The sequence below is a fragment of the Aegilops tauschii genome, chromosome 3 (genome assembly GCF_002575655.3).
Source record: "Aegilops tauschii subsp. strangulata cultivar AL8/78 chromosome 3, Aet v6.0, whole genome shotgun sequence".
Classification (NCBI taxonomy): Eukaryota; Viridiplantae; Streptophyta; class Magnoliopsida; order Poales; family Poaceae; genus Aegilops; species Aegilops tauschii.
Window position 1 is genome coordinate 601,082,630 of NC_053037.3, and position 26,193 is coordinate 601,108,822.

The 26,193-nt window shown below is 48.0% G+C and overlaps 2 protein-coding genes across 2 annotated transcripts; one reads left to right on the top strand and one right to left on the bottom strand.

Moving 5' to 3' along the window:
• Positions 1–4,953: 4,953 nt before the first annotated feature.
• LOC109747959 (probable LRR receptor-like serine/threonine-protein kinase At3g47570) lies at positions 4,954–5,519 on the top strand. The gene is made up of 2 exons (XM_020307004.2): positions 4,954–5,140; positions 5,248–5,519. Exons 1-2 carry the CDS (start codon positions 4,954–4,956, stop codon positions 5,517–5,519), a joined length of 459 nt encoding a protein of 152 aa, XP_020162593.2.
• Positions 5,520–14,515: 8,996 nt separating this feature from the next.
• On the bottom strand, positions 14,516–17,095 carry LOC109747962 (probable NADPH:quinone oxidoreductase 1). The gene is made up of 3 exons (XM_020307008.4): positions 16,894–17,095; positions 16,616–16,810; positions 14,516–15,088 (listed from the first exon to the last, which is right to left on the bottom strand). The coding sequence occupies exons 1-3, from the start codon at positions 16,985–16,987 to the stop codon at positions 14,787–14,789; spliced, it is 591 nt and encodes a 196-aa protein (XP_020162597.1). The 5' UTR covers positions 16,988–17,095; the 3' UTR covers positions 14,516–14,786.
• Between the last annotated feature and the right edge of the window lie 9,098 nt (positions 17,096–26,193).

Consider the following 26,193-nt stretch of genomic DNA (forward strand, 5'->3'; position numbering starts at 1 on the left):
GGCCCTCTCGGTAATGCACATCACTATAAGCCTTGCAAGAAATGTGACCAATGAGTTAGTTGCGGGATGATGTATTAAGGAACGAGCAAAGAGACTTGCCGGTAACGAGATTGAACTAGGTATGATGATACCGACGATCGAATCTCAGGCAAGTAACCTACCGATGACAAAGGGAATAACGTATGGTGTTATTGCGGTTTGACCGATAAAGATCTTCGTAGAATATGTAGGAACCAATATGAGCATCCAGGTTCCGCTATTGGTTATTAACCGAAGATGTGTCTCGGTCATGTCTACATAGTTCTCGAACTCGTAGGGTCCGCACGCTTAACGTTCGATGACGATTTGTACTATGAGTTATGTGTTTTGGTGACCGAACTTTGTTCGGAGTCCCATATGAGATCACGGACATGAAGAGGAGTCTCGAAATGGTCGAGAGGTAAAGATTCATACATTGGAAGGTAGTATTCGGACATCGAAATGGTTTCGAGTGGTTCGGGTATTTTACCGGAGTACCGAGGGGTTACCGGAACCCCCCGGGGAAGTATTGGGCCTACATGGCCTTAGTGGAGAGAGAGGAGGGCCGCAAGGGGTGGCCGCGCCCCCCCCCCATGGCAGTCCGAATTGGACTAGGGGAGGGGCGGCGCCCCCCTTTCCCTCTCCCTCTCCCTCTCCTTCCTTTTCCCCTCCGATAAGAAAGGAAAAGGGGGGGGGGCGAATCCTACTAGGAGTGGAGTCCTAGTAGGACTCCCCCATGGCGCGCCCCTCTTGGTCGGCCGCCTCCTCCTCCCCTCCTTTATATACGGGGGCAGGGGCACCCCGTAGCACATCAATTGTTCTCTTAGCCGTGTGTGGTGCCCCCCGCCATAGTTTACTCCTCCGGTCATAGCGTCGTAGTGCTTAGGTGAAGCCCTGCGCGGATCACATCACAATCACCATCACCACACCGTCGTGCTGACGGAACTCTCCCTTGACCCTCTGCTGGATCAAGAGTTCGAGGGACGTCATCGAGCTGAACGTGTGCTGAACTCGAAGGTGCCGTACGTTCTGTACTAGATCGGTTGGATCGTGAAGACGTTCGACTACATCAACCACGTTAAACTAACGCTTCCGCTTTTGGTCTACGAGGGTACGTAGACACACTCTCCCCCTCTCGTTGCTATGCATCTCCTAGATAGATCTTGCGTGATCGTAGGAAATTTTTTGAAATTGCATGCTACGTTCTCCAACACTAACCCCCCCCCTCAACCTTTTTAGCCTACAGAGCAAGTTCCTACTTACATTGGGTTGCCTGCCTAAGACCTTGTCAGATCCCGCTCAAAGAAATGCCCTCTCAATTTTTTTCAAAAGTAAAAAAGGTGCCCTCCGGAGGTGCCAGCGCGGTGATGGTAAAACTTGCTAGGGAGGTGCATAGATCTGACAAGGGCCTTCCTACCATCCGCGGTGATGAACCTCCCCTGCTAGGGAACAAGCTTTCCAGCCGCCCTGTCAATGAGAAACTAGAGATTAATCTTCCTTAGGCGATGGATCGATAGGGGAAGGTCGAGATATTTGAGCGGGAAGGAAGAACACTTGGCGGGAAAGCTTTACCAGACGCATTCAAGGTCGATGCCCGCACATCGAATCGGGGCGTCATGACTCTTCTCCAAATTTGTCACGAGACCCATGACCTCCCCAAAACCGGCGAGGATGGAAGTGATGTGCATAATGTCCTCCTTCATGGGCGCCATAAAAATTGCAATGTCGTCAGCACACAGGGAGGTGTGAATACATGTCTCTTCCCACCATTCCGATGAAAATGACCATGTTTAGTGGTGTGGTTGAGCAGGTCCTATATAGGGTAAATTGCCAGCACGAAGAGAAGTTGCGATAGCGGATCACCCTGCCGTAGACCCCGACCATGCTTGATGGGCTCACCCAAAGTACCATTGAGCATAACTCATGAAGACGACGTGCATAGAAAAGGCGGTGAGCATATTTATGAATCTAGCCGGAAAGCCAGGTCTGAGCAGGATATCCAGCAGGTAGTCCCATCGCATAGGATTCAAAAGCGTTTTTGATGTAGGGCTTGCAGAGAAGGGTTGGCTTCTTAGTGTAGTGCAATTTTGTAGCCGAGTTGTGCACATACAAGAAGTTGTCATGGATACTTCTGGTCTTTATGAAAGCACTCTTGGATTGGCAGATAAGGGCGTGATTGAATGGAGCAAGCTGGGATGCCATTATTTTTGCAACAATATTCGCAATCGGGTGGATGAGACTGGGACCTACAGAACAACTACCTCACTGGGGGCATCCCGCCAATGATCTCCAACTATGAAAGCCTTGCGTCTCTACCCCAGCCTCAACTATATCAATGGCTCCATGCCCCAATCCCTCGGCAGCCTTAGCCGGCTCCGAGACCTCATCCTCTGTGGGAGAATAACTCGAGGGTGAGATCCCGCTGTTGGGAAACGTAGTAATTTCAAAAAAATTCCTATGCACACACAGGATCATGGTGATGCATAGCAACGAGAGGGGAGAGTGTGTCCACGTACCCTCGTAGACCGAAAGCGGAAGCGTTAGTACAACGCGGTTGATGTAGTCGTACGTCTTCACGATCCGACCGATCCAAGTACCGAACGCATGGCACCTCCGAGTTCAGCACACGTTCAGCTCGATGATGTCCCACGAACTCCGATCCAGCAGAGCTTCGAGGGAGAGTTCTATTAGCACGACGGTGTGATGATGGTGATGATGATGCTACCGACACAGGGCTTCGCCTAAGCACCGCTACGATATGATCGAGGTGGATTATGGTGGAGGGGGCACCACACACGGCTAAGAGATCAAGAGATCAATTGTTGTGTCTAGAGGTGTCCCCCTGCCCCCGTATATAAAGGAGGGAGGGAGAGGCCGGCCCTAGAGGGGGCGCGCCAAGTGTGGGGAGTCCTACAAGTCCTAGTAGGATTCCCCTTTCCTTTCCGGAGTAGGAGAGAAGGAAAGAGGGGGAGAGGGAGAAGGAAAAGGGGGCTGCACCCCTTGTCCAATTCGGACCAGAGGGGTGGCACGCGCCTCCTTCCTTTTGGCCGCTCTCCTCTATTCCCGTATGGCCCAATAAGGCCCAATACTTCTCCCGGTGAATTCCCGTAACTCCCCGGTACTCCGAAAATACCCGAATCACTCGGAACCTTTCCGATGTCCGAATATAGTCGTCCAATATATCGATCTTTACGTCTCGACCATTTCAAGACTCCTCGTCATGTCCCCGATCTCATCCGGGACTCCGAACTACCTTCGGTACATCAAATCACATAAACTCATAATACAATCATCACCGAAACTTTAAGCATGCGGACCCTACGGGTTCGAGAAGTATGTAGACATGACCGAGACACGTCTCCGACCAATAACCAATAGCGGAACCTGGATGCTCATATTGGCTCCCACATATTCTACGAAGATCTTTATCGGTCAAACCGCATAACAACATGCGTTGTTCCCTTTGTCATCGGTATGTTACTTGCCCGAGATTCAATCGTCGGTATCTCAATACCTAGTTCAATCTCGTTACTGGCAAGTCTCTTTACTCGTTCCGTAATACATCATCCCGTAACTAACTCATTAGTTACGATGCTTGCAAGGCTTATAGTGATGTGCATTACCGAGTGGGCCCAGAGATACCTCTCCGACAATCGGAGTGACAAATCCTAATCTCGAAATACGCCAACCCAACAAGTACCTTCGGAGACACCTGTAGAACACCTTTATAATCACTCATTTACGTTGTGACGTTTGGTAGCACACAAAGTGTTCCTCCGATAAACGGGAGTTGCATAATCTTATAGTCATAGGAACATGTATAAGTCATGAAGAAAGCAATAGCAACATACTAAACTATCAAGTGCTAAGCTAACGGAATGGGTCAAGTCAATCACATCATTCTCCTAATGATGTGATCCCGTTAATCAAATGACAACTCATGTCCATGGCTAGGAAACTCAACCATCTTCGATTAACGAGCTAGTCAAGTAGAGGCATACTAGTGACACTCTGTTTGTCTATGTATTCACACATGTATTATGTTTCCGGTTAATACAATTCTAGCATGAATAATAAACATTTATCATGAAATAAGGAAATAAATAATAACTTTATTATTGCCTCTAGGGCATATTTCCTTCACCCGCCGCCGTTGGTCAGCGATCGTACACTCGAGAACCTCATCCTCCAGTACAATGGCTCACATATCCCATCAGAATTTATGAACTACGAGAACCTGAGATGGATATTGCTCGAGAGCAATCGGCACTCCGGGATGGTGTCGGCCTCGCTGGGTGGCTAGACAACCTTGCAATCTTGAGTCTCAACAACAACTCCTTCTCAGGCCGAATACCGCCGGAGCTAGGAGACTGCATGAGTATAGTTTGGCTGGATTAGTTAGTCTCACATCTAGAGCTTGTTCGCGCGACCGATAATTTCAATGAAGATAACATGTTGGGATATGAAGGATGTGGAAGGTATTTAAGGGACAAGTCAGCAATGGTTTGGTGGTTGCAATAAAGGTTCTTGACATGCAGTCTAACTGCCTAAGAGTGCAGTGTCGGAGCTAGACAAAATGAGTTGGGGGAGACAAAATGTGAGTGTTGGGAGGGGCAAAAGCTAAAAATGTTTCCATCTAATCACAATAATTGATGCTGGGGCCATAGCCCCCCCCCCCTCCAGCAACACACATAGCTTCGTTGTTGCAAGCGTGCCATTGGAAGTTCTTTCGGTGAGTGTCGTGTGCTTCACATATCCCGGCACCACAATCTGATACAGATAATCAACACATGTTCTAACATGGATTTCAGCGCGTTGGTGCTATAGTACATGCCCAATGGTAACTTAGAGACACTGCTTCTCTTCCTGCTAGGCGGCGAGAGGCAATTCGGGTTGCGTGAGAGCCTAGGCGTTATGCTCAAGGTATCGATAGCAATGGAGTATCTACACAATGATTACCATGAAACCGTTATGCATTGCGACTTAAAGCCAAGCAATGTGCTCTTTGACGAGGACATGATTGCACATGTCGCAAATTTTGGCACTGCAAGGCTACTAGAAGTTGATGATGGATTTGCGTTCGCCATGAGCATGTGTGGCACAACTGGGTACATGTCACCAGGTACTTAGTAATGATTATCTTACTCAGTGTACCAAATATTTGTTAAGCTGTTGATTAACTATTATTGGTCAATCACATTGAAAGTTGCATTTATCCCCTTTTTTCAGAGTATGGGTTGTATGGGAAAGTGTCACTAAACAACAATGTGTTTACTTATGAGATCATGCTCCTTGAAGTCTTTAGTGGAAAGAGGTCGGCATATGCTATGTTTGTTGGAGAATTGAGCCTAGATGGTGGGTTCACTAGTTGTTTCAGGCAGATCAGCTTGCTCATGCTGTGGATAGACGACTACTCCAATGCTCCGACATGGGCATTGACTTTCTTGGGCCAACACTCGTATCAAGTGCACCGGATGCCATATAACATTTTAAAAATCTGAAGAAAAAAATCTACGTTGTCACAAAATTTGAAACATATCTTGAGATATAAAAATGAAAATTTTGATATCAATGTAATAATGGGCCAAATCTAAAGCCCAACTTATGTTATATACTGTTCAATTGCCATTTATCTTTTCGATCTATGTTTTGGATTTTGACTTGATGTTGTGTGGATGTGCTAACTATTTTTCAGAAATTTTTGAACATTAAAAATATGCATTGTGAGTTTGGGGCATCGGTAGTACCACAAGCACGGGTGCATCAGATATTCTCCCAACACAGGAGGTTGGTGTGCTCTGCTTCAATGACTCACCACATGATAGGATAACGATGAGCGATGTAGTGCCGAGCGTGAAGAACATCAAAACAGAGTATACCAAAAATACAACATCTGCATCAGGAAGTGCGTCACAATGATTGGTCGCCCTTGCCTCATGGCCACGTGCACGACCGTTCTGGGGAAACAAAAAGAGGAGTGAGCAATATTTTTTTTGATATATTCGGTAGCGCTTTCTTTGTTCTAAGACAATGAACAAAGATCGATTCGGAACCGAAACTTTGTGTAGATCAATGTGCCATGTGTGATTCGTACTATTTGAAATGAGACCGAGAAGTCCGCGGCGTCACTCCATGATTGGTCTTCCCTTTCATAGTTTTTTAGAAAAGGAGGATGATCCCCGGTCTCTGCATCTGAGAGATGCATGCGATCATTTTATTGAATATTCTCGAGGACCTTACAAAGTAGAACAATAATATGCCTGAATCCGCCATCTTGGCAACATCTGCCGCTACTCCTATCCAAATTATGAAGGGGTGCAAGCTGGGCCACATACCCATACCTCTCACCTAAGCCTAACATCTACAGCCGGAGGCCCCGACCAAGCCATCTGCCGGGTCCGGTGCTCAAACCGGTCTGATGCACTCACATGTGTCGTCGCCGCCATCTTCCACTGGTCCATCTTCAGAGCAGATTGAGGTGACAACCTTGGTAGGTCCTCCGCCATCGACGCCACCACGACGCCAAACGACGACCTCCACCTCCGCGAGCCTTGGCAGGTCCTCCGCCATTGACGCCACCACAACGCCAGCCGACGACCTCCACCTACGCGAGTCCATCTCCAAGCAACGGACGTAAACCCATGCTAGGATAGGGCCGCACCACCGCCGTCGCCTACCACCCACAAGCGCCACCCAACCCCAAGGTTCCCAAAGCGGCGCCTTCAAGAAGGGAACGGCGCCGTGAGCGCCGCCGCCGCCCAACAAAGTTAGGGCTTTCGCCCGGGAGACCTAGGGGAAGGTGAAGTGAGGAGATCAGTCCATACCAACGCCTCCAAGGAGGGGAACGGCGCCCTCAGGCGTCGCCGTCGGCGCGCCGGTCATTTCCGGCTAGGGATTTCGCCCGAACTAGATCCCCGCCACCAGCAGCACCTCCTGTACAGAACTGGCGACCAAGAGGAAGCGCGGACCGACCAGGCTGGCCCGCACGCCGAACAGGGGAGCAGGGGAGGCGCTAGATCGCGCGCACCGACCGCCGCAGAAGCTGCCGCCGGCCGCCAACGACCATCGGATCCCGCCCCCGCGCGGCCGGGACACCAGATCCACCGCCCGCACGGCTGCTAGCCGGCCGTGCCTTGCCAATGAAGCCGCCGCTCCAGATCCGGGGTTCCCCACGCACATGTAGGGCAACCGAGGCCCCGCCGCCACCATCCTTGGCGCCCCGGGCTTCCCCGGCGGCTGCCTCAGGCGGCGGCGAGGAAGGGAAGAGGGGGAGGGGGGTGAGGAGGAGGGGCGGCTAGGGTTGGGAGGAGGGACGGCTGGGGTGGGAGGAGGGGCGGCTAGGGTACACCTAGTAATAATTTACATCTAAGACGTTCATGCTCTGCACCTGAGAAGAAACACAAAACTTTTACAAAGAACCAGAAGAGTACAGGTGACCATAACCACGTGCTGTCAACAGAAAACTGTTGATGGGTAATTAAACCAAAAAAGGTGGGATAATTCATATCTTATGGAAGAGGACAATGGGATTATGCACACACAAAAATCGCCATCTTTATTGACTCATAATTTAGCATCAAGGAAATACAAATACATCGAGCACACACCGCAAGAGGATTATGCTATTGGCTCATCATATTCATTTGACCCAATATTTCAGTTGTACAATCATGGAAAATACTGAATTTATAGTACATTGGAAAATGTGACTGAATTTGCAGGAGAAGTTGTATGATAAACCTCCGAAATGCTTTACAGAAGGGGAAGTGTCGATCTATTATTACATTGGAAGGGAAGAAATAACCTTGATTTCTATAGATGTTGCCAAATCATTAAACCCTCGGCAAACAGTAGAGCAGCAGATTTATTACAGATTTCAGTCTGCTGACAGTACATCACCTGAATGTGAGGTAAAAATGTCATCAAATAAGGCATATTATACAATACCCACAGCACAAAACACCAAAGAAAACAAAGGCAGATTAACACGATCATGTGTTGCTTCAATCCTTCTTCTGGACTCTGAGTGTGAAGGCCTGGAGGGACAAGAGCACTTGCTTGATCCTCTCTCTGATCTCGCCGTCAATCAGATTTCCATCAGCGTCAAACTTTGGCGGCTGCTGAAATGCTTGGACGAACAGCTCTGGCTTGTTAATGAAATGAAGATCTAAGAACTGTTAGAGTTGTGTCGAATATTATTGTACAAGTTAGGTTACGGTTGGACTTGGAGTCGTATAGTATGTAGACAAGATATGGAATCGTGTCCAAGTAGAACGCTTGTATCCAAGGCCTCTCATATATAGCGGGGGTAGACACACGACGTAACCTATGCCAACATAATAGCACGGGCACGCAGGGGAGCCAACGGCGTGTGCCGGTGCCCGGGCGGCCAGGGTGCGGTATTGTGACGGTGTCATGGGGAGGAGCGCCCATAGTCATGCCCCGGGGATGTAGCCATATTGGTGAACCTCGTTAACAAATCTCGGTGTCATGCCTCGTGTGATTGCTTGGTCCTCGGTAGATCGATGGTAACCTCGGATTAATTATAACAAGTGGTATCATGAGTAAGGTTCGAAGAGGTCGCAGATTGTTGATCTAGAGGAGGTCGTGGTCGTGGAAAAGGTTTACGACAGATGGCGCAATTGGGCGGCAGCGGATGTTGCCGGCAGTTTTCATGTCGCGGAGTCTTGGCCAGTATAGCAACGGTGACACGAATCGGAAGCAGTCGGAAGCTGCAGGATGACGGTAGATCGGATCAGCGGAACAGAGGCTCGGGGACGCAACGCGTGGCGGAGGCGGGATCGTGCAGGGGCGGGAGTCTTGCGTCTCAATCGGAGCGGCGGCACTTTCAAGGGCGCTCGCGCGTGGCTCTGGCCGAGCCGGACCGAGCAGGCAGCGCCAGGTGGGCCTCTAGGCCAAGGCGTGGCCGTTTTTTCAGGAAAAAAGGCAAGGGCCAAGGCATGGCTGTTCAAGTGCAAGGGGGTTCCGAGGAGCGTGACGCGAAGACGGACGGGGCTGCTGCATGCATGGTAAACAAGGAGGCCTCACGTACTAAGGCAGATGGCCTGGAGCTGCTCGTGTGGTGGTACAAGTTGTGCAAAGCCAAGGGTACCACGAGATTTGTTTGTGAAAAAAAAAAGTGCAGTTCTTGTGCGTGCATGGAGGAGCTATTAGTGGACCAAGACAAGAGCAGGGAATTGTGCGGAGGGATCGCTCGGTCAGGTTTGCATGAAAATTTCTCTTGTGGGTCATGTTTGCTAAGTGGTTGTTTGGATACAGGGAATTAGATGTGGGATTTTAGAAAACGAGTTTTTAGAGGATTTTTAGGAAAACCTGTTTTGGTTAGTTATTCTGGTAAAGTAAGTACATACAATACTTTGTTTGGATGAGAAATATAGTAAAGCATGGATACGCAGCTCCATCACACAGCGACTTAGTCAAAATTCCAATACGTTCCTTCAGTCGATCTATTGAGCTGCTGGCGCTTAGCGGGAGCGTCTCCGTCGAGCGCTCCTGTCAGCCTTGCTGTGGCCGCTTCCCCAAGTAGGGCGACAGAGACAAGGGCGCCGTCGGTGGAGTCGTTGAGGACAAAACGAACCAGGCTGCCGGCGGCCGGCCATGCAGTAGTGTCCTCTGTGCGCCGCTGGGATGACCAGGGAGGGAGTAGTGCTTACGATGTGATGCCATTCGCCGCTCATGTTCATTGGGAGATCAGGTTGTAGCAACCGTTGGTAGGACGAACACATCGGCTATGTGTGCTCCGCGGCAGCTCCCACCTCGCCAAGTCGCCATGCCACACGGCAACAGGCACATGCGAGCCCCGAACAACATGCTCGCCGATGCTTGTAGAGGACGTCGCGAAGCATGCGATTCGTCGCCGTGTCACATGACGACGGCCACGTCCGGGCCAGAGCGGCTAGCCGAGCGGCACTGACTGCCAGCGTCGCCTCGCATGTGCCTGCAAAGGAAGTGGCGGCGCTCTGATGCGTCGCCGTGCGACACGACAACGACCACGTCCGGGCCCGAGCGGCGAGCTCACCCACTCGGCGGCGACTCGCTCATGCCCGAAGAGGATGTCGTGGGGCGCTCGTGATGCGCCCAACACGTCTCTATAGCGTAGCATCTGGCCAGGTCAGATTGCGGCCGTCGTCGTCGGCAGAAGGAAGAGCACGTCGGCCATGGCACCATGCGCTCCATACATGGCCGCCGTATTCATAAAACTCGTTTATATAAAAATGCCAAATAGTCGTTTTTCTATAAGCCGGGTTTTTGAGGTTTTGTAGAACTCAGTTTTCTTTATCCATGATTTGGTTAGGTGATCCAAACAAGATTTTTGGTTGTTACAACCGAAATTGCATTTAACTAGAACTAGTTCTCTATAATCTTGCTATCCAAACAACCCCTAAGAGTGCTTGGTGCGTGTACTTTAAGGACGGTAACACGCGCATAAAGCTTGGAGGAGTCTGAAGTGTGGCATGGCAGGATCATGCATACACAGGGCGTCAGGCAATGCACGGATGTGCGGGCAGACACGACGCAGGGTGGAGCATGGTTGCAGTCGGTAAATTCGGCTGGGTCGGACTGGACAGTCTGATGGATCGAAATTGATGTCGGTTAGACAGAAGACGGCGGTGATTTCAGCGACGACGACACAGGAGCGTGATGCTGATGGTGGCCGACTTCTGTGGCGTGGAAACACGTGGTGCATGCCTGAGGCTTGTGCGGCTTCGACAGACTATGGCACGGGGTTGATTCAAGACGGTGCGCACAAGGGAGCTTGAAGTCAACAGGGCGCGGGGTAGCACAGCGCAGCTACATGGAGTCATGTTGAAGGTGGAGCTGAAGTCTGATGGATGACTATGCTCTGTGCTGATGGAGGGGCTACGACGTAAATGCATGGAGAGTCGAAGACTATTTCAGCGGAAAAGTGAGAGGCACGTGGATTGGACTAGGTACCGGTGGTCTGATGGAGACGTGATACTCGGTATCGGTCGGTGATGATTGATGGTTCTCTGCAGTGGGGGTTGAGGCAGTGTGGGCTAGCTACCCGGGAGACTCGACCAGGACAGCAGAGGCTCGACGCGGTGATAACGGCGAGGTGTGCGGTAAGCACGGGACATAGCACCAGACCGAGGCACTAATGGTGTGACATGTGGTCAGACAAAGTGTGCAGGGGTGTTGAAGCTTTGTTGACGAGTACTAGATTCAAGTTGGTGACTGGGTCTATCGGTGCCGGTTGATGGACAGGAGTTGACCATGAAGAATCTGAGAAAGTGGTGGAAAGTCTGAAATTGTCAAAAGCTAAGAGGGTACATGGCGTATATTCTGTGGTGTTCAGTGCATATGGGAAAGTGCAGATGACAAGTACAGAAGGAGGCGGAGTGCTATAGCTATGAGACATATCAGAGACTATCCGGAAGAAGGGTGATACAACTATGAATTTGACTCAGGGTGACACAGGGCGACGGTGAAATTCCTTCAAGTTTCAGACAGACGGTCATGAAAGAGCGGTGATGTTGAGTTCAGGTAACTCTTATATGTGGCATTCAATATGTGAGTTGTTCACTTCCACGCAGATCTGTTATCGGTGTGTGATGGCGTTGAACGGATACTCCGGATATTGGAAGCAAAAAGTTGAGTAATGAGGAACTTAATTTTTGCTCGAGTGTTGACTGTGAAGAAGACGAGAAGGGACTAGAGTTGCAGGTGGAGTCACATGGAGTCTGGGAGTAGCAGTGGTGCTCATGGCGTATCTCAAGTCCAATGTACATGGAGGTTCGACTCACGGATGAATCCGAGGTGGTGGAGAATATTCGTCAAGGTGGAGTTTGTTAGAGTTGTGTCGAATATTATTGTACAAGTTAGGTTACAGTTGGACTTGGAGTCGTATAGTGTGTAGACAAGAAATGGAGTCACGTCCAAGTAGGACACTTATATCCAAGGCCTCTCATATATAGTGGGGGTAGGCACACGACGTAACCTATGCCAACATAATAGCACGGGCACGCGGGGGAGCCGGCGGCGTGTGCCGGTGCCCAGGCGGACAGGGTGCGGTATTGTGACGGTGTCATGGGAAGGAGCGCCCATAGTCATGCCCCGGGGATGTAGCCATATTGGTGAACCTCGTTAACAAATCTCGGTGTCATGCCTCGTGTGTGATTGCTTGGTACTCGATAGATCGATGGTGACCTCGGATTAATTATAACAAGAACACCCTGACCTGCCGGAGATGGTACTGTCATCTATCCACCTCCTGCGCTGACAATCGCAGCAGGTTTGTCTGCCCAGTAATTCTTTCCTCTAGAAGCCCAATCAAGCGCATTCTTTAGAGGGGCTGCAGTAGAGAGTTGAGACACAGAACATGTGAAGAAAACACGTATACGAGCATCAATGATACATTCTAATAAGAAAAAGTTGGTCAAAGTTTGTCCATCGACAGTTTAGGAATCACTAAACTGTCTATGGGCCTTCATGTCTCAACCTTCATGATAACTGCATTTTTCGGGTTAGCTATCTGTCCTCCTTTTGCTCCAGATAATTAAGGTGTTACAACAATTGATCATTTTATTTTGCACGTAAACTAAGCATGTTATTCTACTGCGCCTAGTGTATGTATGCACTGGACCAGTACACCAAAAAATTATTGCTTATGATGATTTTCAGAATTCCAATGTTTATGAAGCAGATAGAGAGGTTCAAGGACTAAGAGCTCAACTTGGCTGCACATTCAGCAATTTTGCATAAGAGAGCATGTCTTAGGCTCAACCACTTGTTCAGGTTTATGAAAAAAAGGCACATCAAAGAGGAAAAATATCAAGAGAACTTGATGAGAACCATTTAATTGGTCAATCGAAATAGGGCAACCGCTGTCAATTAATAGTACCGAACATAGTTTTACAGTCAGTGTGAGTAGTTCACTCGAACATAGTCTTACGATTATCTGGTAGTACTGATATACACTGCTATAACACTTTATAGTTGGACTGCCACTAGGAGCCAAGAGCAATAGATTGTTAATAGTATCTTACATCCTTCAAGCAAATATAATAAGTGAAACAGCTGAGTATCAAATTGCCATATTTGTTTAATCAGACTTGTCAATTAGCATATATAACTACTGAAACGCAGAAAGAGGGAATGTCCGTTGGATATTTTGTGCAGTAGAATTGGACATTTCTCTCCCCGCAAAAACAAAAAGAATTGGACATTTCTCAGGTGTACCGGTTATCACAGAATCATATAAAATTGAACTAGAAGGGCAGGAAAGAATATTTTTGGGCAGTATAGAATATTGACACCCTTTACTTTATAAAATCTGCAAGAAAGGAATAAAGGAGGTTCTAACACTTCATGATGGCATGCTTACTTACTGACAAGACAAAATTGTTCCTTCTTTTTTCAGTTGGTCTAAGAAATTTCGTATTCCGTGATCACTACTTTAGATTCAACATACTATATGTTCATGTTTTCAATATACACACGCCCGACATGACTCCACTAACTAAGCACCATGACAATGGCATGAGAATCAATTACACTGATTTTCCATAATGGGAATCAGACAGAACCCGCCACTTTTGCACCATGGAAAACCAAGTGTGAATCCACCTTCTGAAACACTGCTCTTATGCACACAGAAACTCATCATTTGGCATAGCCAGCCTCCATTACCTATACTGCCGACAAACCATAACATAATCCTTGGTTGTATTTGAGACAGAACATATGTACGCCCAAATTACACTGACCACTAGTAACTTGTAAACTGTATCCATGTCAATTCGTGCAGGAGCAAGTGCCAATTTGGGCGACATTCTTACATAGCTTGAGCAATCGGAAGAGTACTCAGGAAAACGAGGCTGAAATTATGGAGGGGGAGGAGCGGGCACTTACTTGTGATGGAGTAGTTGTACTCTGGTGTGCCGAAGAGGAAGCAGTCGGCGGCGCGGATGCGGCCGCGGAAGGCCTCATTGTTCTTACCTCTTGCCGTGGTAAATGAAAAAAAAAAATGTCCTTGACTGAATTTTCATCATGGTTATCATACTTCAAAATTCCAATCCATATCATGCTACCCACTTTGCAACCGATTTTGATCGCTCTTGCTTCAGGGCCACATGATATGCACAACCGTTCTTCAAAAAGAAAAAGGAAAGGATTGAGCAATATATAATTTGGACACAAGCTGTAGCACTTTGTTTGTTTAACACAATGACTTGCAACCGGTTTTCAAGCTTAAATTTTGTGTGTGCCATTCTGCCAATGTGTGCTGGTGAAATAAAATACAGAACGTTCAGAGAGAAGTGGGCATGATAATGATAGAAAATTAAACCTAGAAAACGGGGGTATAGTTTATCTCTTGCGGAGGACAACAGGATCAGTCAATTTGTGCATGGTATTCATATAAGCCAATATTTCAGTTGTAAAATCAGGAACAATGCTGAGTATATGTCATACAGTAGTATGCTGGAAAAACAGACTGAATTTGCAGGGCAAGGCGTATGATAAATCCTCATCATGCTTTACAGAGGGGAATGTGTCGATGTATGATTACAAGGGGAAGGAAATAACCTTGATGAAAAACAACCTCGATGCCAAATCATTAAACCCTCCACAAACAGTCAGCATATTTATTACAGATTTCAGTCTGCTGACAACACGTCACCTGAATGTAAAGTGAAAATGGCATCAAATAAGGCATATATTATACAACACCAACAGCACAAAACACCAAAGAAAACAAAGACGGATTAACACAATCATGTGTTGCTTCAGTCCTTTTGGACCCTGAGTGTGAAGGCCTGGAGGGACAAGAGCACTTTCTTAATCCGCTCTCTGATCTCGGCGTCAATCAGATTTCCATCGTTGTCAAACTTGGGTGGCTGCTGAAATGCCTGGACGAACAGCTCTGGCTTGTTGATGAAATGAAGATCTAAGAACACCCCGACTTGCCGGAGGTGGTACTGCGATCTACCTCCTCCAAAGCCACCTCCTGCACTGACAATGGCAGCAGGTTTGTCTGCCCAGCAATTATTTCCCCTAGAAGCCCAGTCAAGTGCATTCTTCAGAGGGGCTGTAGTTCAAACACAAAACATGTGAAGCAAGCACACATACGAGTATCAATGATACAATCTAACAGGAAAAGCAGCACCTCTGTTCCCCATTTAGGAACCACTGAACTATTCGACCTTCACACCTAAGCTACAGCTACATGCTTGTGTCTAGCTCGATAATAATTGGATTTTTCAGGTTAGTTGTTTGTCCTTCTTTTGCTGCAGACATCAACACGTCCATCAATACGCATAAGGTGTTGCGAAAATTGAATGGTTTTAGTGTGAACGTCAAATACAGGTTCAAGCACTAAAGGCTCAATTTGGCTGCCCATCCAGCAATGCTGCATCAGAGAGCCAGGTTCATGAAAAAAGGCCCATCAAAGAGAGAATACAGCAAGTGAACTTGATGAGAATCACTGCAATGCTCAATCAAAATAGGGGCACCGATGTCAATTAATATAATCAAACAACGTTCTACTGTTAATGTGAGCAGATCAGAGCAACATAATCTTGCGATATCTGCTAAAACACTTATATAGTTGGATTGCCACAAGGACCTAGACCCATAAGATGGTTAGTGTAGAATATCAAATTTGGTATTTTTTCACTTATATACTGTGCTCCTTGTGACTAGACAAATATGACAATTTGATACTCTGCTCTCCTTCGAGCACATAATATAATTGAAAGAGCAGAGTACCAGATTGCCATATTTGTGTAGTTAGACTAATCGATTAGCTTAAATTAGTAGTAGAAGACAGAAAGAGTAAGATCTGGAAATGTTACAGGGTGGGCAATCATGTGAACCAAACTTAACTGAGCAACAACTACAAGAATGTTGGTTGCTGCTGGACAGGTGTTGAGGGAAGATCTTTTTTTTGCGGGGTAGGTGTTGAGGGAAGATCAGCTGTGTATTTGTGCGATAGAACTAGATAGGGGCATTTTTCAGTTCTACCAGTTATCATTGAACTACACTAATGTGAGCTAAAAGGATATGATAGAATATTGATACCCTTTTCTTTATAAAATTTGCAAGAAAGGAATAAAGGAATTCCCAATACTATATGATATGATGACATGCTTACTGTCCCCATACAAATAATGATCGCTGCTTTAGCTACAATCCACCAACTGGTTATGTTTCCAATAGAGCATGCTTGACAGGACTCCACTAATTGGGCATCATAATGAGTGAAATGGGAATCAATTCCACTGATAGTGCATCATGGGAACCAAATTGTGAAACATCCCACAATGCCACCACAGTTGGTCTCAATTACCGACAGTTCCAGAAAACAAAAACCTTGTCGAATTGCGACGAAACAAGTGCAGGCGACATTAAACATCACTAAGAAGAGATGCCCCAAATTACACTGACCATGGTAACTTTTAAACTGTATCCATGTCAATTCGTGCAGCAGCAGCAGCAGCAGAAGCAACTGACAATTTGGGCGATAAACTTACATGGGTTCAGCAATCGAAGAGTACATGGTAGGGAAACCAGAATAAAATTAGGGGGAGCGGAGGACTAGCGAGCGAACACTTACTCGCGATGGAGTAGTTGTACTCTGGCGAGCCGAAGAGGAAGCAGTCGGCGCTGGCGATGCGGTCGCGGAAGGCCTCGACGGCGGGCGGGAAGCCCCCGTCGGGCGTCTCGAGGTCGGTGTTGAGCAGCGGCAGCGCGGAGATGTCAACGTGCTCCACGCGCATCCCCGGGACGGACTCCTCGCACACCTCCGCCGCTGGGCAGTCAACGACGTGTCAGCAGACGACTAGTGCTAATGCTAAGAAGGGGAGAAGAGGATTGGCGGAAGAGCGTGCGTACCGGCGCGGAGGAGGCCGCGGTTGTAGGAGGCCCTGCGGAGGGAGCCGCAGACGGCGGCCACGCGGAGGATGGGCTTCGCCGCGGCGACCTCCATGCTCTCTCTCGTCTCCCGGCTTCTTTCGGCTTTGGGAGGGAGGAGGCGGGGATGCTGTGCCGGGCGCCTTCGGGGGGGTGGGTGGGTTCTGCTTTGGGTTGCCCGAGCGAGTGTGACTCTAGCCTGAACCTGAACCTGAATAAGGTGCAGTCTGCACCTGCATCGGTCAGTGTAAACGTGAGGCTCGCACATCAGCTTGGATGATGGCCAAAAACTTGCCAAACAAAACCATAAAATTCAGCAAAACAAAGTACTGTGCTGTCCATTTTGAAAGCAAACTAGAGTACTACCTCTGTCCTGATTTATTGGTCTACTTTGTATTTTGTGTTAAATTTTAACTAGCGATTTAACTAACAAGATACTAATGCATGCCACCAAAAATTATATCATTAAATTTGTATTTGAATATAATTTCCAATAATTTACAACATGCATTAACATTTTGTTAATTAAATTTAAAGTTAAAATTTGACACGGAATACAAAGAAGATCCATAAATCAGAACGAAACTAGTAGTACTGCTAGATTAAAATTGGACCGACTCTTGTGCGCACCACTCGGAAAACTCGGACGACGACAAGGCCAATCAACATACATCAGCCACGATGACCATTATGCATGTTCCTTTAGCATTTGCCGGCGCCTCTAGCCGCCTGGTGGTCTACTACTCACTACCATCTTTTCGATTTAAAATGGATTTTGTGCTCCCACAATGACCAATGGGCTCCACCAGTTCCATGGCGTTGCCTGGATTGGGATGGGCTGCTACACCAACCGCCATGGGATCATGTCAGCAGCCGGCAGCCAGAAAAGTCCTTGACGGATGTACCGAAGAAACAACAACAACCTGCCCCTAAAGATGGATATAAACAGAAAACATGTACCAAAAGGCCAACTGGAGACTGAGCTTTATGGAGGCCTTAATATAAGAACTCTAAACTTCAAACTTTTCAGCTCCAAAATATTCTAGAAAAAATATACAAATACTTAGAGACATAATGTACATGCGTGTAAATTTTCAGGGTAAAATACATTAAAATGAAAGCTACACACACAAAAATTAAAATCTGAGGCTTTTTAGCATACGTAAGGTTCATCCTCAAAGTACATCCTGAAGTTTTATACACATACGCATTACATCCTTGTATGCATGTATATTTTTTCCACAAGTTTTTTAAACTGAAAATTTTGATTATGAAAATTTTAAAATTAAGGCCTTCATGGAGCCCAATCTCCAAAATGCCCTACTCAAACATGTACAGCTTGATACCCTGTGCCCGATATGTATGCGATTTGATGAGGATGGGGGGAACCTCTTTCTACAATGCAAATGGTTGAAGCAAGTGTGGCGGGAAGCCTAGGTTGATGAACTAAATCTTAATGACCCGAAGAAAATTTGCATTAGCTATGAACAATTCAATTTTAATAAAAAGTTTCTGCAAATCAAATGCGAATGCAATTCACATGTAACTAAATATTTCTGCTATAGAAAGGGGATAAAATATGTAAAATGGGTAAATGTGCCTGTATGCTGATGATGCGGCGGTCCTTTAGCCCCAATCAAAGATGACATTCAGTTTCTGGCATCCACCCTGCAATCCTTCGGCGAGGTCATCGGTTTGATTACCAACTATTAAAAAACCAGAGTAGCACCAATCCGTTGTGGGAGAGTGTGAAGGAAATATGCCCTAGACGCAATAATAAAGTTGTTATTTATATTTCCTTATATCATGATAAATGTTTATTATTCACGCTAGAATTGTATTAACCGGAAACTTAGTACATGTGTGAATACATAGACAAAATATAAGTGTCCCTAGTATGCCTCTACTTGACTAGCTCGTTAATCAAAGATGGTTAAGTTTCCTAGCCATAGACATGAGTTGTCATTTGATGAACGGGATCACATCATTAGAGAATGATGTGATGGACAAGACCCATCCGTTAGCTTAGCACTATGATCGTTTAGTTTATTGCTATTGCTTTCTTCATTACTTATACATGTTCCTCTGACTATGAGATTATGCAACTCCCGAATACCGGAGGAACACTTAGTGTGCTATTAAACGTCACAACGTAACTAGGTGATTATAAAGATGCTCTACAGGTGTCTCCGATGGTGTTTGTTGAGTTGGCATAGATCGAGATTAGGATTTGTCACTCTGTGTTTCGGAGAGGTGTCTCTGGGCCCTCTCGGTAATGATCATCATTATAAACTTTGCAAGCAATGTGACTAATGAGTTAGTTGCGGGATGATGCATTACGGAACGAGTAAAGAGACTTGCCCGTAACGAGATTGTACTAGGTATGATGATACCGACGATCGAATCTCGGGCAAGTAACATACCGATGACAAAGGGAACAACGTATGTTGTTATGCGGTTTGACCAATAAAGATCTTCGTAGAACATGTAGGAGCCAATATGAGCATCTAGGTTCCGCTATTGTTGGTTATTGACCGGAGATGTGTCTTGGTCATGTCTACATTGTCCTCGAACCCGTAGGGTCCGCACGCTTAACGTTCGATGACGATTTGTATTATGAGTTATGTGATTTGATGACCGAAGGTTGTTCAGAGTCCCGGATGAGATCACGGACATGACGGGGAGTCTCGAAATGGTCGAGACATAAAGATTGATATATTGGACCATGTTATTCGGACACCGGAAGTGTTCTGGATAGTTTCGGGTAAAACCGGAGTGCCGGAGGGGTTACCGGAACCCCCCGGGGGAACTAATGGGCCACCATGGGCCTTGTTGGAGAGAGAGGAGGGTAGCCAGGGCAGGCCGCCCCCCCCCCCCTTGCAGTCCGAATTGGACAAGGGAAGGGGGCGGCGCCCCCCTTTCCTACTCCCTCTCCCTCTCCTTCCTTCCCCCTCTCTCCCTTGTGGTGGAATCCTACTAGGACTAGTAGTCCTAGTAGGACTACCCCTCCTTGGGCGCGCCCCCTAGGGCCGGCCGGCCTCCCCCTCCCTCCTTTATATACGTGGGGAGGGGGGCACCCTAGAGCACACAAGTTGATCTTTTAGCCGTGTGCGGTGCCCTCCTCCACAGTTACACACCTCGGTCATATCATCGTAGTGCTTAGGCAAAGCCCTGTGCCGGTAACTTCATCATCACCATCGCCACGCCGTCGTGCTAACGGAACTCTCCCTCGGCCTCAACTGGATATCCCCACCCGCAGCCAAACCCTAACCCCTATCACCCCACTTTCCCCCACACGATCCCCTTCTCTCCCCCCCCCCCCCCGTCGATCTGGATCGGGATCGGCCCCGATCCCGTCGACCCCGACGCCCAGCGCTCGCCGCCGCCCGGGACCACCTCGCCGGACCTTCCCCCGTCGTCCTTTACGCCGTCATCCCCGTCTTCCTCCCGCGCCTCTCCCTCGCGGGTCCCCCCCCCCCGCAACCCATCGACGGATGCCATCACCGCCCTCCTCTCCGTCGCCGGCGCTCCCCGTCCCCGTCGCCTGTGCCGCCTCGCCGGACCTCCCCGAGCCCGCTGCCAGTCCCCTACGGCCCCGCCGTGAGCACCTCCCTCTCCTCGCACTCCCCTTCCCCCCGTGTCGGACGTCACCGTGCACGCCGTCGCGCACCGGCGCTCGCCTGCGACCTCGATGCCCCCCCCGCTACTGCTCTCTGATCCCTCCTGCCTCTGCTCCACACGCGCTCGACGGCGCTCCCCTCCCTTCGGGCGCGTGCCCGCTCCCTGCCTCGACGCACTGGTCGCGCCCCCGGCGCGCCCCGCCCCCGTTCTCACGCAACTTCCCCGGCCCCGGCCTCGCTCTGCAGCTCCTCCGCTGCCTGGCCACGCCCGGCGCCGGCTCCCCTCGCCCCTGTCCGTGGCCGCCTTGGCCGAGGCCAGCCGCCGCTCGGCTCCCTTCCGCTCCGGCCACTTCGGCCACGGCCTCGCCCAGCTCTGGCATCGCCGTGCCTCGCCGTCCGCCCCGCTCTGTCGCCCCCTTGCCGCGCTGCTCCGGCTGCCGCCGTGGCCGGCGGCCCCTTGTTGGCCTCGGGCCTCCAAGCGGGCGCACGTTCCGCCCGCGCCCGTAACCGAACCCCCAGTGCCCGTCAAGGCCCTTGGGGCCTATGACAAACGGGGCCCACTGCCCAAAACATTTCTATAAAAAAATTAAATTAAAAAATATAATAACAATAATAAAAATATTAATTAATTAACTTAATTAATCATAATTAGAATAACCTAATCACTAGTTAACTTAATTAAACCCTGTTTAGCCTAATCTGTCAATGACACGGGGGCCCCACCATATGTTGACCAGTCAAACATTGACTGGTCAACTGGGTCCCCTTGGCCCACATGTCAGCCCCTGTGTAAACTGCTGTGTACACAGGACTGGGTACATTTAGCAATTTCTCTTTTATTTTCAAATTAAAATAAATCCTGGAAATTTAGAAAATCATTTAAACTTATAAAAATCATATAAAATAATCCGTAACTCGGATGAAAATACTTTGTACATGAAAGTTGCTCAGAACGACGAGCCGAATCCGAATACGTAGTCCGTTTGTCAGCCACACGTTCCTAGCATAGCGAACATAGAACTTTCCCCCTCCGGTCCGTCTGTCCGAAAACGCGAAACATCGGGAATACTTTCCCGGATGTTCCCCCCCTTCGCCGGTAACACCTACTGCCGCGTTAGGACACACCTAGCACCGTTCATTGTCATGTCACGCATCGTCATGCTTATGTTTGCATTGTATTTACTGTTTCTTCCCCCCTCTTCTCTCCGGTAGACTACGAGACCGACGCTGCTGCTGCCCAGTTCGACTACGGAGTTGACGACCCCTCCTACTTGCCAGAGCAACCAGGCAAGCCCCCCCTTGATCACCAGATATCACCTATTCTTCTCTATACTGCTTGCATTAGAGTTGTGTAGCATGTTACTACTTTCGGTTAATCCTATTCTGCTGCATAGCCTGTCATTGTTTCTACAGTTGTTACCCTTACCTGCTATCCTACTGCTTAGTATAGGATGCTAGTTTTCCATCAGTGACCCTACATTCTTGTCCGTCTGCTGTGCTATACTATCGGGCCGTGATCACCTGGGCGGTGATCACGGGTATATACTTATATACTATATACATGACACATGTGGTGACTAAAGTCGGGTCGGCTAGTTGAGTACCCGCAAGTGCTACTGATGAGGGGGCTGAAAGGACAGGTGGCTCCATCCCGGTAGAGGTGGGCCTGGGTTCCCGACGGCCCCCGACTGTTACTTTGTGGCAGAGCGACAGGGCAGGTTGAGACCACCTAGGAGAGAGGTGGGCCTGGCCCTGGTCGGCGTTCGCGGATACTTAACACGCTTAACGAGATCTTGGTATTTGATCTGAGTCTGGCCATTTGGTCTATACGCACTAACCATCTACGCGGGAGTAGTTATGGGTATCCCGACGTCGTGGTATCAGCCGAAGCCTTCGTGACGTCAGCGACTGAGTGGCGCGCGCCGCATTGGACCGTAAGCTCGCGCTTGTATTAAGGGGGCTAGGTCTGCTTCCGGCCGCGTACGCAACGTGCAGGTGTGCATGGCGATGGGCCCAGACCCCTGCGCGCATAGGGTTTAGACCGGCGTGCTGACCTCTCTGTTGTGCCTAGGTGGGGCTGCGACGTGTTGATCTTCCGAGGCCGGGCATGACCCAGAAAAGTGTGTCCGGCCAAATGGGATCGAGCGTGTTGGGTTATGTGGTGCACCCCTACAGGGAAGATTATCTATTCGAATAGCCGTGTCCCTCGGTAAAAGGACGACCCGGAGTTGTACCTTGACCTTATGACAACTAGAACCGGATACTTAATAAAACACACCCTTCCAAGTGCCAGATACAACCCGGTGATCGCTCTCTAACAGGGCGACGAGGAGGGGATCGCCGGGTAGGATTATTCTATACGATGCTACTTGGAGGACTTCAATCTACTCTCTTCTACATGCTGCAAGATGGAGGCTGCCAGAAGCGTAGTCTTCGACAGGATTAGTTATCCCCCTCTTATTCTGGCATTCTGCAGTTCAGTCCACCGATATGGCCCCTTTACACATATACTCCTGCATAAGTAGTGTAGCTCCTTGCTTGCGAGTACTTTGGATGAGTACTCACAGTTGCTTTTCTCCCTCTTTTCCCCTTTCTATACCCGGTTGACGCAACCAGATGCTGGAGTCCAGGAGCTAGAGATCCCGAGGATGATTCTACATGGAGTTCGGCTTCGAGGAGTAGTTAGGAGGTCCCAGGCAGGAGGCCTTGCCTTTTCGATCGTTGCTACTTTTGTGCTAGCCTTCTTAAGGCAAACTTGTTTAACTTATGTCTGTACTCAGATATTGTTGCTTCTGTTGACTCGTCTATGATCGAGAAATTGTATTCGAGCCCTCGAGGCCCCTGGCTTGTATTATGATGCTTGTATGACTTATTTATGTTGTAGAGTTGTGTTGTGATATCTTCCCGTGAGTCCCTGATCTTGATCGTACACATTTGCGTGCATGATTAGTGTACGGTCAAATCGGGGGCGTCACAACGGGAAGCATGTCTCTTCCGCTGGTCATGGCATCCTAATCAAAGCAGTCCTCACTACACATAGTCGCTTCTTTGGTGGGGTTGTGGATGCCCCGGCGGGGGCCTCTTCAGTGTCGGTCACTAGGATCATCTGTGACGTCAGTGGTCGTGGCGAGGGAGCCCGCGCCATCCCCTTAACTTTGCCTGATACAAAACCTCCAGTGGCAATGGAGGTGGGAACATCTTTCGGAGATAATACGCCTACTCACAAGACTCAAAATGATGGGTCGCTCGCCTTCTCGATCCGGGTGGGTCTTCCTTTAGGTGGTCTGTTGTGTAATATAGTAGAAAACAAAAAATCATCCTACGATCAAACCAAAAACACTATGAAGATGCATTAATGGTTTAGATCGAGGCATTACCACCTCCTAGTTGCAGCGGAAGAAGAGTTGGTGTAGATCATACTTGAAGTCCATCGAACCTTTCACGAACGATCCCTTGAACCGAAGACCAAAAGCACAACCTCTCCATAGTTTACAAGCATACAGTCTTCACGATCCGGCAGCGCTTCGTCGTCCAGAGCTAATCGTCGCCGGAGAATAAGACGAAGAAGATTAGAACCACACCGGGATTCTAATGAGGACTAGAGACAGTTAGATCTAGCCCTAATTGGATCAACTAGAACTATAGAACTAGAGGAGGCTCCAAAACTTGTGTGTCCAAAGGGCCAAATCCTCAAGTATAGATAGGTTCGAGGGAGAGGGAGACGCACCCGGCACTATTTTTTTAAATAGTGGTGGTGTTTGGCTTATTTGGTACGACATTGCTAGGGACATAGTGGTGGCATTGGAAAATAGACGAGCATCACAGGTATATGTGATCCACAATTTGTACAAGGCACAATATAGTGCTGGCGTGGTATAACATGGAACGACGGCACTGTTGTATTTACTTTTGTTGAAGTGGTGGTCATATTTATATTATATTGTAGTTTACTTTTGTTAAATTTATTAAATTAAGAATATTGTTTTGATCAAATTAAGAATATTGTTTTGAATTTTATTAAAGTACTATTATTATTTTGGGTCTTTTATTTGTTATGTTTTTGCTAAAAAGGAAATTTAAATTAGTCTTATTATTTTGAATTTTATGAAAGTACTATTATGTTTTTGATAAATTAAGAATATTATTTTAAATTTTTATGTTTTTTTTTCTAAATTTACTTTTTCGTATTGGGCCAAGCCCAAATATTTTTAGGAGTCAGGGGGTCAAAACCAAGGGGCAACGCCCCCCTCGCCCCACTCCTCTCTCTCGCTTTGCCCGAGCGCGTTCGTCTCTTTGTTCCTCGCGTTCACCTTGCTTCCTCTCTCGCTGCTCCGATTATAGCATGTTCCGGCGGTGATGTAATCTCCCTCTCTCGTGCCAAAATTTGATTGGGTTTGATTTCATTTTGAGCTCGGTTTTCAGCGACGGCGGCGGCGAAAACAACGTACTGCTAGGGTTCGTCGCCTCCACCTTCATCCCATCGGTAGCATTGAGTACGGTGAGTTCATGTAAGTGCATCTAGTGTCCCTTAGTGATTTTGGTGTATTGAAGACTTATAGATTAAGGGACTAATGTGTTTACGAGTGTACACTGGTCTATAAGTCTATGAGGAGTTTGATATTTACAGAGAAAGTCGACCCCTAAAAATGAAGTTCTTCGACTGAAGACTTTGGATTTCTGAAGACTTTCTGAAGACTTTGAAAGTGAAGAAATTGGTGTGACCTTGAAGACTTGGTATTCATTCGAGGAACATGAAGCGTGAAGACTTTTGTTTTCGTAGTTTCATTTTCTCTTTCTTGAGTCATAGGAAACACCGTACTGTTAAAGGGGGTTGAGGAAATACTAAGGAAAATTTTCCATGTGATGCTCAACTCAAAATCCTACACCTACCAATCCCTTCGAGTGAAGCCATTGGAAATCTCATACAGTTCAGTCATATTCTTCAGTGACAGAGACGAAGTTCTTCTTGTCTCTGAGGAATTTGTTCTGACTGAGGAGTTAGGAATTCGCCAGTGCGGATTGCCTACACAGTGAGGAACATGATAGCCCTGAGGAATTTGATACTCAAATTTCCGACCGTTGCTGTGCTACGCGCCAGCTGTCCCAAAATATCTACCCACCTAACGGTCATATCATTGAAGGGCATTTATGTCTTATCATGTCGGGCTGCTCCCTAGGCTATAAATAGCCGCCCCCTACAACCACTAGTTGGTTGGCTGCTCCGAGAGAAACTGACACTTGTCATTTGAGAGCAACCCATCCTCCGAGGACTTTGAGCGAAAATCATCAAGTGAGGAAAACCCAAACCCAAACACCTACAAACCCAAAGTGATTGAGCATCACTGAAGAGATTGATCATGCGTGGATCCGACGCTTGTTACCTTTGAAGACCGTGCTTCTTCCAGACGGTTAGGCATCATGGTCTAGAGCATCCAAGAGGAATTGTGGATCGCCGAGTGACCGAGTTTGTGAAGGTTCGGAAGTCACCTGAAGACTTACCACGAGTGATTGGGCGAGGTCTGTGTGACCTTAGCTCAAGGAGAATACGGTGAGGACTGTGTGTCCGGGACTGTGTGTCCTCGGGTTTAAATACCTAGCCGCTCCAACCAGATGTACAACTGAGACAGCAGTTGGAACTGGTCTACCAAATCATTGTCTTCAC

Coding starts and splice junctions, on each gene's coding strand:
- LOC109747962 (XM_020307008.4), bottom strand. CDS start 16,987: ATGGAGGTCGCCGCGGCGAAGCCCATCCTCCGCGTGGCCGCCGTCTGC. Junction 16,811..16,893: donor CCGCGGCCTCCTCCGCGCCG/GTACGCACGCTC, acceptor TTGACTGCCCAG/CGGCGGAGGTGTGCGAGGAG. Junction 15,089..16,615: donor GTACAACTACTCCATCGCGA/GTAAGTGTTCGC, acceptor TTTGAACTACAG/CCCCTCTGAAGAATGCACTT.
- LOC109747959 (XM_020307004.2), top strand. CDS start 4,954: ATGGAGTATCTACACAATGATTACCATGAAACCGTTATGCATTGCGAC. Junction 5,141..5,247: donor AACTGGGTACATGTCACCAG/GTACTTAGTAAT, acceptor CCCTTTTTTCAG/AGTATGGGTTGTATGGGAAA.